At 35.4% G+C, this 13,177-nt stretch overlaps 3 protein-coding genes across 3 annotated transcripts; 1 reads left to right on the top strand and 2 right to left on the bottom strand.

Moving 5' to 3' along the window:
- Positions 1 to 1,039: 1,039 nt before the first annotated feature.
- Positions 1,040 to 2,619, bottom strand: LOC111879836 (arogenate dehydrogenase 1, chloroplastic). Its single transcript, XM_023876269.2, has 7 exons — positions 2,413 to 2,619; positions 2,165 to 2,333; positions 1,918 to 2,073; positions 1,752 to 1,834; positions 1,594 to 1,663; positions 1,424 to 1,498; positions 1,040 to 1,344 (listed from the first exon to the last, which is right to left on the bottom strand). The coding sequence occupies exons 1-7, from the start codon at positions 2,562 to 2,564 to the stop codon at positions 1,276 to 1,278; spliced, it is 774 nt and encodes a 257-aa protein (XP_023732037.1). The 5' UTR covers positions 2,565 to 2,619; the 3' UTR covers positions 1,040 to 1,275.
- A 1,224-nt stretch (positions 2,620 to 3,843) lies between these two features.
- Positions 3,844 to 7,050, bottom strand: LOC111879853 (protein RETICULATA-RELATED 5, chloroplastic). The gene is made up of 6 exons (XM_023876290.3): positions 6,221 to 7,050; positions 5,957 to 6,086; positions 5,325 to 5,855; positions 4,599 to 5,252; positions 4,380 to 4,493; positions 3,844 to 4,287 (listed from the first exon to the last, which is right to left on the bottom strand). The coding sequence occupies exons 1-6, from the start codon at positions 7,030 to 7,032 to the stop codon at positions 4,090 to 4,092; spliced, it is 2,439 nt and encodes an 812-aa protein (XP_023732058.2). The 5' UTR covers positions 7,033 to 7,050; the 3' UTR covers positions 3,844 to 4,089.
- Positions 7,051 to 11,619: 4,569 nt separating this feature from the next.
- On the top strand, positions 11,620 to 12,903 carry LOC111879881 (uncharacterized). The gene is made up of 2 exons (XM_023876313.1): positions 11,620 to 12,386; positions 12,507 to 12,903. Exons 1-2 carry the CDS (start codon positions 11,620 to 11,622, stop codon positions 12,901 to 12,903), a joined length of 1,164 nt encoding a protein of 387 aa, XP_023732081.1.
- The last annotated feature ends 274 nt before the right edge of the window (positions 12,904 to 13,177 follow it).

Below are 13,177 nucleotides of genomic sequence, written 5' to 3'. Positions count from 1 at the left end.
TAAAAAACTTATTTAATCTTGACAGTGTTAGAGCGTTTTTATTGTCTTTTTGTGGGACCTTTATAGAAGTCTTTACTTATAGTTGGATGAAAGTCTATGAAACCCACTAAATCATTGAAAAAAATTTCAATAGAAGAGCTTGTTAATTAATAAAATTTTTAAAAAAAGTTGTTTGCAAAAACCTCTACAAATATATTTTTTTTTCACTTTCCATGTGTTTTTCTTGTAGTGAAAAGACTTCTTAAAAACTCATATTGTGGATGTGATTAAACCAAATGGAAAAATTAATAGTGCATATATGTTTAATTATTCAAATTATATCTAAAAAAAATAGGTTTTTTTTTTCAAAAAATTACATGTAATTATTATCTTATTTTCATATTAGTTTATAATCTATGGGAACCATCGTTATATAATTAATTAAACTTTTATAATAAAAATTTATAATTATTAATCAATTATTTTAAATAAGTCATTTTAAATAAATTATTAATTAAGAGATATATCAAATTTTTAAAGTTATTATAACTTCAAATTTAACATATAATTAGAAAATGTAAATTTGAATTTTGAAATGAGTTGCCTAATATATCTACATGACACATGACATAATATTAATGAAGCGTTGTATTAAAGAGACATTTGACAAAAATAAATAAAAACTATTCATTTATTAGAATTGTGATTAATTTGTTTGTTTTGATGTTATCTACAAAGGGTCTTTGAGCAAAAAAAAATTATCTATTTTTTATTTTTTTTTATTGGTTTCTGTCTTTGCCATATGTCTTGACAATTTTTGTCCAAAATAACATGATACATAGATGATAATGTGAGTAGTTATGTTTTTATTTGTTGTCATCAGAGGGCCCTTCAAGTTCTCTTTCTTCCCTATTCTCCATTTTTGTCTATCAACATTGAACCAATTGAATATTTTACCATTCGTATTACATTGTATCAATCGGCCACTATTGGTGTGTATCAATCAATCATCCACTATTAAGAACAGACATTGTTTGAAACCAACTGAATAAACACCTAATAAAAAAAACCATCAACAACAATGTTATTAAGTGACAATGTGTTTAAGTTAACAACAACAATATTAAGTCAACAGCACACAAAGTCCATCTACATTCAAGACATACAATTCACTGGAAACAATTATTAATTATGAGATGATCCAGATTAGATGATTCATGAATAAAGTTTTGTAAATGATACAAATGAAGTTTTCATGTTATTTTCTTGAAAACAAACAACCATTAGTCCATCTTGCTAATTGTTGTTCATCCTTGCTTCTAGCGTCTCCTTCACTCTCTCAAGTGCACTTTCTAAATTATGCAGCTGTGCCATAAATTAAATGCAAATACATAAATGAATCCATTTTTTTTTATCCCATAAAAATCATTAATTTTGCACACACCTGCTGTTTGGCAAACCTATTGTGTATGAACAGCCCACTATACAGATCAAAACTATCCCTCGTACTGCTTTCTTTCTGCAACTCAAATCAAATCTCCTGTTAATTTTTATTCTGTACATTCTTGATTTTATATTTTATATAACAAGGTTGAACATATATTGTATACATACCACTTGAACCAGCTTCTCAAATCCCTTTGTGTCTATCGGTGTGTTCCTAATTTCCATTTCTGATAAAACCCTGCAAGTAAGATATCGTCATCATTAGAAATCAGTGAGAACTCTGTTATAACCATGGCAAGGTGTGTGTATCCAACACTCTAACCTACCTGCCTATAGTGTGTGTAAGAAATTGACTTTGGGCAGCTAGTCTATCATGTTCTTCACAACTCATTTCCAGCATTTTGCATCCCTGAATTGGAATATGTTATTGTAAAAGATGTTAAAATGGCAAATATTGATTGGATTTGTTAGCATTTATGATTTATGGTTTACCTCATTCTCGAAAATGGCAAGAAAAGAGGAACACAGAGCTTCATCCTTGACTCGTACTCTTTCATACATAAAAGGCAAATCTTTCCACCCGTCTTTTCCACTTTCTGGTCCGAACATAGGATGAGTGCACACCAAATCCGAGTCTTGAGGAGCTTCCTTATTTTACCCAAATTATGACAATTAATCATATAATTAAGTAGTAATAATAATTAATAGGAATTACTTTTTAATTAATGAAATGTAAGACCTGTAACAGGAGTTTTCTTGGGTGTTCTTTGACGGAAAGTACGTCGGCGAATAGAAGTGGTTTTTTAAGGCGATGAAACGGGATAGACTTCACTACTTGAGATACAGACACAATTGAAGTGCATATCAGAATCACATCATGCTCTAATCCCATGAATTCTTCCATGTCCCTTCAAACCCAAATCAAATAATAATATCAAGATATAAGAAGGCTGTGCATTTATGATGAGTACTTATACATATACATACCTAAAGAAATGGACGCTCGGAAAGCCAGAATAGTCTGATCTTGATGTTGCCCTTATAAGATGGCCTTGTTTTATCATCGTCTTTGCCAAGAACTGTGCGAAGGTGCCAAACCCTATAATTCCTATCTTCAATGTTCTTGTGGAACTACCCATCAGTAATCAGTTGAGGCCTGAGGGAGGGAGGGAGGGACTACAGACTAGAGACTAGAGAGGAGGGTGGTAATAATATTTGTAGCTACTTATAAATATATATGACTGTAGGTGGCAAACTATTTATTTATATCAACGGTGTAGATTAACGTCATATGTTTGAAGATCGATTTTCGAGCGTTGGATGGGATTTGAAAAGCAGCTACAAATATTGACTTTGACTATAACCAGTAGGTGACGTGGCAGGGTTTGTCGCCTTATCTGGCCGTGTTGGCAACTAATTACATTTTAGCACGGCTCTCACTAATATTATGTGGCACAACTTTCATACATGATTTGCACGTCTTTGCCGTTTTAAGTTTTCCATTAGGGGACTAGATTACAAGTTTCAGCCCATAAATACTAATACTAAATAGTATATAGAGACATGTTGTAATTTAATTTTGATGAATTTCTTTACAAATGGGCTTTTATATTCGTTATGTCGTAATGTTTTATCATTGAAAAACTTGAAACAATATTTTCTTTTCAAAAAAGACGGATCAAACGGGTTGACAAAATATATTAATGGATTAGATTATTATTGTAATAATATGATGGTCTTTTTATAAGCGTAATTAATACCCACTCGAACTATATGTCTATATTATAAATTATAAATATAAAAATATATAGACCAAAAGAGTTTTCAGCCACTATATATAAAATTACTTGTTTATACTCGAAATTATTTTTTACTTATTTCTCGTTTCACTCGTTTTGTCACCTCCATGACATATACACAACTTGTGAAAGTTAAGAGTTTTTGTATTGAGTTACTTTAATGCCTCTTTAAATTCAATAAGGTGGTTTCCTTTTAATTTTTAAACATAGTGATAGACTGATAGTACACACTGTTCTATCAAGTCCAATGGATTTCCTTTTAAATCATTACGAGGTTATTTGGATACAAAGGGAAATTATGTAAATAGTCAGCTGCTAGTTAGCTTGTTAATACTGAAACACCTCAGTTAGTTTAAAATGTTAGTCACCTATTATGGATAGCCTCTGATGTGGAAGAGTATTTTCGTTAACTTGATTAAAAGCTGTTCTATTTTATGATATAACTGGTTAACGTCAAATTGTGTCAACGCATGGGTGATTATATTTCATGCCCATCTATAAACCCAGGGTATTTAGTATTTAGTCCTCTCTGATTATTTTTACATTGTGGTCTTTGAAAAAATAAAACTACTTGAATCAAGATGATTATCTATCCACTACAACCTACAAACGACTAAAATTCTAGTAACCAATTTATAAACAGTTAGTCGATCAAAATTTGTTCCTTTACAAAGCCAAGGATTATATACCTAAACAACTTCAAAAAAAAAAAAAAAAAAAAGAGCATTTTCAGCCTCTAATCTACCTTTCATCCCCTTGTGTTGTATCCAATATACCCAAATTCATATTTTAACTTACATTAATGATCATTATCATTAAAAGGAAAACAGAAAGCCATTCCTTACAGAATATGCCCTCATCAATCTCATTGACTTTGGGTCTCATCAATACCAGCTTCCTCTGTAGTGTTGCAACCTAATGCTGCAGGATTCACACATTCTACTGTTTGGTTCAATTCCGCAGGATTTGCAGATTCCGTTGTTTGGCTTTGGCTTTGGCTTAATAAGGATGTTTCACTCTTTTGAGCCTGTAGTCCTGTAAACCTCGCAAGATCTATCCATTGCTGCAAAAAAAGATTTAAAACCTTTGTAAATAATTAATCCACAGCCAAATAATAAATATTTTTAAATAAAAATTCATATATTTTATTGTAACCTGAGTTCCCCAGTAGGAATTAATCGTCCGTGACACAAAAGATAACAAATTTACAAATAAAGTTTGGTCAGCAAACATATCCGAGATTCGATGCTCCACCAATCCAGCAATAATCTGCATAATAAAAGTGGCCCATTAAGTGACTGACTGACATAAACAAGGAGGAATCAAATTCAAACCTACATTGGAATTGAAAAAGACTGGAATGGAATGGAATACCTGATACCGGAGATTAGCTGATGTCCCAAGGAAGCCACTGTAAACAACTGCGGTTTTCAAAATTGGAGATCTTTTAGTCTGTTGATCATTCAAAAGTTGTGGATTTAGAAACTTGCGTACAGTGTACAACACATTTGAAGCAGCAACAGCTCCAATACTGGAAACAAATCCAACACCAGCAAGCTTTACACCACCAACAACCACCGAAGCAACTCTATGCCCCACATTCCAGTCTTTTCCAGCAAGTGTTTTTTGAAATGCATTATCCGGTATGGACCCAAGTAGGCCCAATAGTGCATCCGGCCCACTAGCATCATCATCATCAGCAAATGAAAGAAATGATAGTGTAGGAGCTGGAAGCCACACTGTAAAGAAATCAACCACTATTCCTCTGATTGTATCAGTCATCACATAGTCGATTTCTTCAAAGAACTTTCCTTTTCGTTTCTGGTATTGTGCAAGGAGAGTAGTGGTTATTGATATTGATTCTTCTATGGCTAATCTGTTTAAAAACTTTGGATCTGCTAATAATCTTTCTCTGAAACCCTGGAAACGGTGACTCAGCTCTGAAAGAAGAGGGTATTGTTCAAGATCAAAGAAATTCTGAAGCACTTCAGGAGATACAAGACCAAGATCCAATCCTTTTTGAATATCCTGATACCAAAAAAAAAAAAAAAAGTTTATGCTATGCTATGTTTGACCATGGGTTGAGTCAAGTCAACTAACCTGTGGCAATGCATCACGTCTCCTGCCAGCTGCATTCATGACTCTAGCAATTTCAGCACGATCAAAGCAGTTTCTGGTGCATGGTCTTGCAGCAGAATACCATAAGAAATCAGCAACAGGGACTTCACCTTCACGTCTTATGTATTGTCTTTCAGGATCAAGTAATATGACTGTTTGATTCTTCTTTTGCATTTTTCTTGCAATTCTTGCGGGTACTCCAGTTCCTCTTGACCCGTAAGCAACATGGGTCGCACCGGTCACCACCACCAGCATTCCAGAAGCTCCTCCGTTTGTTACTGCTTGTAGAATGATCTGAGACATGGTGTACTCTTCAACAACTCTGGCTTGTGCAGAAAGATATGAGCTTGGGCCGAATGGGATGGATTGATTTATGGAAATGGTTTCCATTGATGATCTTCGCGAGATTGATGTGAATCCTGAAATGAAACCTGAACCAGCTGGAGGGGAGTAAGTTTTCCGGTCAGCCTTTGAAAGCCCACGAATCCCATCAGCTTGAACAGTTCTCAGGATCTAGATACATCACAAGAATTGTCTTTCTAAGTAGTGGAATATATATCAGCTTGAATCAAATCATCATTTCAACCTTTGGTTTTTGATAGGAAAAATAGTACCTTAAGTGGTGTACCACATGCAACTATGCGGACTCCATTATCACGACAGTAGCTTAGAAGAGGCTCGTATTCCTGCCAACGTTGAGGTGGCCAGTTTGACACAAAAGGCTTTAAGGTCTCTGCATCAATTCTGTCATCCATGATGAATGGCTTAAGTAATAAGCAGTGTAAACAAAGAACCAAAAATGCTCGTATTGATCAATTTTCTTAACGCCTCTGTACAGTGATACTGGTAATTAAGATGAAGCTAAAAGGAAATCACACCTTTTATCGATGAATTGATCGAGTTGTTGTTGCAAATCAGCTGGAAATGCTTCCAGAGCCAATGTAATCTGGCGATTCGCCTCCGCACACTTCTTAGTTAGGCTCCTCAGGATCTCAACCTCCAATTCCTTGTCATCTCGAGTCGGTACTTGCTCCGCTTCCCCTAGATAAACTATCCGACCATTCATCAGCTTCTCCCATATTTTCCCTTTGTCTTTCCCGACAGCCATAGGCTCTCCAATCACAGTCGCATCATAAATCCTTGAATTAATCACCTCCTCCTTCTTCACCTCTACCTTCGCCGGCGCCGCCGGCACCGATTCCGTCTTTGTCTTTGGCTTCGTCTCCGTAACTGCAATTGGCGCAACTTCAGTTTCAGCCGCTACCTTCTCATCCGCCCTAGCTACGGCCGATCGGAGCACATAAGCTCCGATCGCAATAAACGGCATCACCAGAACATCTCGTCTGCTCTGCCGAACTTCACCTACGCTTGTACTCTCCTCCTCCGGACTCCTCCGGTGAAGAGCTCCGATGCGGAAGTGGCGACGTCGTTTGTTTGTGGTTGAATGAGAAACACGAAAGATGCGTTGACTAATTTCCGGCGAGGATAGCGGGTGGTGGATACGGATACGGGGTAGTGTGGGATGGTGGGTGTCGACGTGTGCATTGCTGGGACATGGGAAGCCTCCAAGAGCATGGGCCTCCATCTCTGGCTCCGCAGCGGATCCTCTCACGGTTTGTTTGCAGATTTGCGGTTCAAAAGAAAAGGAAAAATAAATAAAAACGAAACGGAAGGGAACGGATTTGTCCATTCATTTTGCTTTTCGTTTTCGTAAAATGGGATTTTCTGATGTGGCAGATATGCTCGATGTATGAGTGATGTGTTTACACGGTTGCATTTGCAATACCATCGCAACTTAGTCGATGGGATTTTCTATAAAACTTATTATTGGTGTTTTTTTCGAAACTAGTTGGTAGCTCGTAATTAGTAGTTGGAAATCGGTATTTAAAAATTGATGCGTGCTTCAAGGACATTCACATTCCGTGATGCATGCTTCATCTATATGTGTGTGTTTTTAAGGTCAGCTAAAATGTTATAAAAATGTCATTATCCTTGAGATAATCGTAAGATCTTTGAGCATAAAATACATATTAGAGGTGTCGTTTTGAGAATCCATAAGGTGACCGGAAGGCAGGAAAGCTGACGTAGAACATGAATCTAAAGGATTAAATGCATAATCATTAGGAAATCATATTGCTTGTTTTTCCTGACATACTAAGCACTCTATTTATGGTTTCTCAATGTTCTTGTTTCAAATTTGGGCTTATACCACTTTGTTTTTGTTAATGAGTTAATGAACCATAATTTTATGAGTTGATTGATATCTGGATATTAAGAGTTGTTTATTTTATCAATGATTGTTTAACCAAAGACTCTCACATGTTAAAGCTTGTTTCTTTGTTGCATATTGTTGAATTATTGCAGTCTAGATGACCAATCAGATTGTATGACTTAACTCATACTTGATCATGATCATTGACAATTATGACTAGTGATAAACTAAATCCTAAGGTTAGGCAAATAGAGTAACGAACTTTAATGTGCAAGCTTTGCATTAGATAACCATCTTATGCGCCACTTGATTGTCATGAACATTAAGATCTATTGCTTGATTAAATTTACATGATATGAACAAAAGACTGATAATGAGGATAACTAATTTGCATGATCACTATGATTATAATCCTTTGGATCATTAGTATTAGTGAACAGACCAAATGAACTAATCAACATAGTAATTAGTGAACAACATGTGAGTATCAATTGCACTTGATAAAAATTAACCATAATTGAAGGGTATAATTGAACCTAGGTGAGAGCACCTATATAATCTGTTTCTAAATCAGTTTTTTAAGTTCAGTTTGTCTTAAGTTTTGGTTTGCTTTGAGTTATGTGTTTTATAATCAAAATCCCATTTGCCTTTTTTTTCTTTAATTTAACTTATAATAAGATTTTCTAATACTAATTCGTTATTGTTTCCCAAAGATCGATAACCAAGTCTTACTAAAGCTATACTACTATATGACCGGGTGCATTTGTCGAGCTTTGTAATAGTACCTACTAACATTGTTGATTTATAAATATAAGCTTGTACTAAACGGAATTTTTTCTTTAATTCGAGTATTTTTTAAAGCTAAAAGCTCTCAACACTCTCAAAATATTGGTGTTGAACATCCCCATAATAATGATAAAAAAAATAGGTTAGTGTCGCCATCGAAGAACCATGAAAACCTATGTAACATCCCCCTCCGGTACGTATCACAATATTGTCCGCTTTAGACCACTCGGCACGAGGACTTCCCAGGGGGTCACCCATCCTGGTACTACTCCCGCCCGAGCATGCTTAACTCTGCAGTACCAGGATGGGTGACCCCCTGGGAAGTCCTCGTGCCGAGTGGCCCAAAACGGACAATATTGTGATACGTGCCGAAGGGGGATGTTACAAATGGTATCAAAGCCAGGTTCGGGTCGATGTGTTTGACGGGGACGTCGAACCCTATAATGGGGGGGTGAAAGTGGGTTAGATTTGATCTCACATTGGCTGGGAAGGAGAACTAAGCATTCCTTATAAGGGGTGTGGATACCTTTCCTATCACAACGCGTTTTAAAGCCGCGAGGGCAGCAGATCCCATAAGAACTCTGCAGTTAAGTGTGGTCGGGCGGGAGTAGTACCAGGATGGGTGACCCCCTGTGAAGTTCTCGTGCTGAGTGGCCCAAAGTGGACAATATTGTGATACGTGCCAAAGGGGGATGTTACATATATGATCAATTCGTTACATCTTTAACATCCATTAATTGGAAATGGGAAAGTAAAACATACATTAAACCTAAAATTAAAAAAACTATTTTGTATATTTATTTTATATTAAATATATATTTTTTACATAAATGTACAATCGGGGCCTCCGCAGGAGTACGTGACGGTAATACCAACTCCCGCCCCCGCTCCCGCTCCCGTTTTTTTTTTTTTTTTTTTTTTAATTTAGTCCCGTACGGTATCGGGGTCCTACGGGAGCAGGGTCCCACAGAGGTTTTTGACATCCCTAGTTTTTAGTCTTACTAAGGACTATTAGCGAATTTACAAGGTAAAGTAGAATTATAATGGTAAAATGAAACTGTACAATTGTGTTGACATTTTTCAAACAAATTATGTGCATTGATAAAAAACATATTCAATTTGATAAACAACATTACTTGTTGCAATAACCGAAACACACAATATAACAATATCGCAAGAATTAAGTACTCGTATAAGCAATCAAATTATATATATATATATATATATATATATATATATATATATATATATATATATATATAGTCAAATATGTGGTTCTAGTTACTATTCAAGCGTACAATATTTGTGTTTTGATTTTGGATTACGTTTATGAAGATGGAGGTCGAGTAATGGGACCGATGGTGGAGAATAATAGACGTGTTTGGCGTAAAGCAGGAGGGAAAAATAGGGTTTTATTGTGTGGCATTGATGGTGGAAGAGAGGCGATGAACATATATGATAGGGTGTTGAAGATGAGAGGTGGGGTAAAGATGGGCCAATTCTTTAATAAAAATTAATAAAAGTTTTAGCTGAGTAAAAAAATAATGGATATATATAAAATTAAGAAGTAGTTTAGCAATATATCAAATTTATCGTTTCAAAACAAGAAAAAAGTAAAAAAATAAAATAAATGAAATAAGGGTAAAAGCGTCCATTTTATGTGTGTGATAGGACCAAATTTAGAAACCAAAGATACCATAGGTGTAATAAAAATCAAAGTTAGACCAAATTTGTATTTTCTACTATATCATAGGGACCTTTTGTAATGTTGTCTAAAGTAAACGAAATGAAGTGTGACCGTGATAATTAAAAAAAAATATTGATCGAGACATAAAAAGAATTTAGCTTCAGATACGAGAAAATTGTTACCAACACCTTTTCTGATTTGTCTTATATACAAACTTTGGGAGAAGTTCTCATCACTCATTTTATAAATCACTATATATGGTAAAGAGTTACCTCACCGTGGAAGTAACTAGTTGGTCCCTCTCCTTTAATATGACCTACTATAATACCCTAAATCTTATTAAATACAAATTACACTATATATACCTTTTGTATCAATTTTCTTTTAAAAGTACGTAATACAACCAATAAAGATGCCACTGAATTTTTGATATAGCTCGTACTCATTTGCAAGCTTCCAGTTGTCAAATATTCCTTGGTTCTTATTTTGATTCACACCATACAAAAAATGAGATGCAATGTCCAATCAAAATTTAACGATTATCCATAAATTTAGATTATTGTTTTGTGGCACATTGGTTTGATCTATTTTGGTATAAGTTTGCCTTTTGTTAATAGATTTTTTTTTTTTTTTAAATCATGCACGGAAAAAGTAATTGCATGTATAATGACGTTTTCTAATATATACACAACTACTAGTTTATAACCCGTGAAAACCACGGTTACAAAATTAAAATTGGTAATATAAATCAGAAAATTAAATTGTTAAAATAAACATATATTACTAAAAATAAGGAATTATAAGAGAAAAATGTAAACATAATAAATGTAATCAAATTTGGTAAACATCCTTTAAACGGGGATATGTGCGGTAAGTAATACTAACATATTTTGATATATTTTGTTACCATATAAGAATTTATGAGTATTTATGAATATGCGTTGTAAAATGAAATTCAAATTGGAGAACCAAAACAATGACACATGACATATTATTGATTTAATAGGTTGACAAATGGCGGAATGAGATTAACCATATTCATTTATTAGATAGGGAGATTTGTTTATTTTATGAAGTGAATGAACTATTTAAATATGAATAAATGTCTAAAGACCTATGAACCTTATCCGTTAAAATATTGGAATTGTTAAACATTAAAAAGTTTAAAGTCGACTTCGAGAAAGCTTTCGACTGCCTCAATTGGGAATATCTTGATTCGATTATGCAGCAGATGGAATTTGGGGGTAAATGGCGGTCATGGATCCACGGTTGCCTGTCTTCTGCGAGAATTTCGGTCCTAATAAATGGGTCGGCTACCTCGGAATTTGGTATGGAGCGTGGTATTAGGCAAGGTGACCCACTCTCACCATTCCTTTTTTATCATCGCTGCTGAAGGGCTGAACATCGCCTTGGAGATGGCAAAACAATCCGGAGCCTTTTTCGGTATCCAACTGCCCCGACAAGGTCCATCCATTTCTCATCTTCAATATGCTGACAATGTTATATTTTTGGTTTCTTGGTCAATTGAAAATGCTAAAAACCTTATAAGAATCCTTAGATGTTTTGAGCTATCCTCAGGCCTTAAGGTAAATATGTCCAAAAGTAAGATATTTGGCATTGGTGTCCCAAATTGTGAATTAGAATTATTGGCCCGTTATAGTAATTGCTCCATTGGATCTTTTCCCTTCATATATCTTGGTCTGCCGGGTGGTGCTTCTATGGCAAGGGTGAGGTATTGGAACCTTATAATCGAGAAATTTCAAGCAAGATTATCAAAATGGAAGGCCAGCAACCTATCTTTTGGTGGGCGCTTAACACTATGTAAAGTTGTGTTGAGTAGTCTTAGCACCTTTTATTTCTCTATGTATAAAGCCCCGGTTAAAGTTATTAAAACTCTTGAAAAGATTAGGATGCGATTTTTTTGGGGAGGGGACGAAACCTCCAAGAAAATGGCTTGGATTTCTTGGGACAAAATCTTGGCTGATAAAGATAGAGGTGGGCTTGGTCTTGGCAGTTTAAAGGGTCAAAATTTAGCTCTGTTGGGTAAATGGTGGCGGAGATTCAAGAACTATCCAGATAGTATGTGGGCAGAGGCGATAAAATCTATTTATGGAGTTGATGGGTGTTTCGACAGGCCCTCTGTTGCGAAGAGGAAAAGTGGCTGCTGGGGCACCATTGCAAATATTTCAAAATTTTTAGAAAGGGATGGTGTATCATTTTCAAATCATTTCCACCGGTCTCTAAATTCCAATGGGGCTCTCAAATGGTCGTGGTCGCTCGAACCTTCTGGTGTTTTTTCGGTTAGGTCTCTAAGATGCCATATTGACAATCTCTATCTTCCAGACAACGATGGTATTTGGTCCTGGAACCCGCTGACCCCAGGCAAATTAAACATCCTTGCATGACATATCTGTCACGGTAAACTCCCCACTATGGTTAATTTATCAAGAATCGGTATATGCTCCTCAAATTTATGTAGGATCTGCCATGGAGATCCGGAATCTGAAAAACACATTTTTTTAGAGTGCCCGGTGTCGAAGGAGGTCCGGCAACTCATCTGCAAATGGTGGCGGCTGCTAGACTACCCTCTCGTTTCAATCCGTGACATGCTGCAATGTAAAGGGAATGTAGCAAGGCATCAAAGGCTAGTGTGGATTCATGAAGCTATAATGCTAACTTTTATCTGGGTGATATGGAAATATCGGAATCTAAGGGCCCACTCGCATGCTCCAAATTCAAAATCGATTCCGGCGCTGGTTTTTGAGGTGAAATCACTCTCGAATTTTTGGATCAATGCAAGAAAGAAGAAAGGTCAGACACTGCGGTGGTCCGAATGGTGTAGCGATCCGATTCTAGAATGTTATAGCAGACTATAATTTTGGTCTTTGCATCTGATTTTGTTTTGATTCTGTGTTGCTTTTTATTTCAAATTTCCTCTTGTTTTGTACTTCTAGCCTCTGGCTAGTTTTTTTTTTTAATATAGTTGTCTGCTGTTAAAAAAAAAGGTTTAAATTTTATCAAAATTCCATGTATATATCATTTTCTTTTATTGGCTTCTTAACCATCATACCAATTGTGAATTTTGAACCCCAAAATAGAAAACTTTTGACACAAAAGAATGTGATTGAATTATTTTTATGTTTTCGAGGT

The sequence above is a fragment of the Lactuca sativa genome, chromosome 2, assembly GCF_002870075.4.
Source record: "Lactuca sativa cultivar Salinas chromosome 2, Lsat_Salinas_v11, whole genome shotgun sequence".
NCBI classification, from domain to species: Eukaryota; Viridiplantae; Streptophyta; class Magnoliopsida; order Asterales; family Asteraceae; genus Lactuca; species Lactuca sativa.
This window is presented reverse-complemented; position numbering and strand designations above follow the sequence as displayed.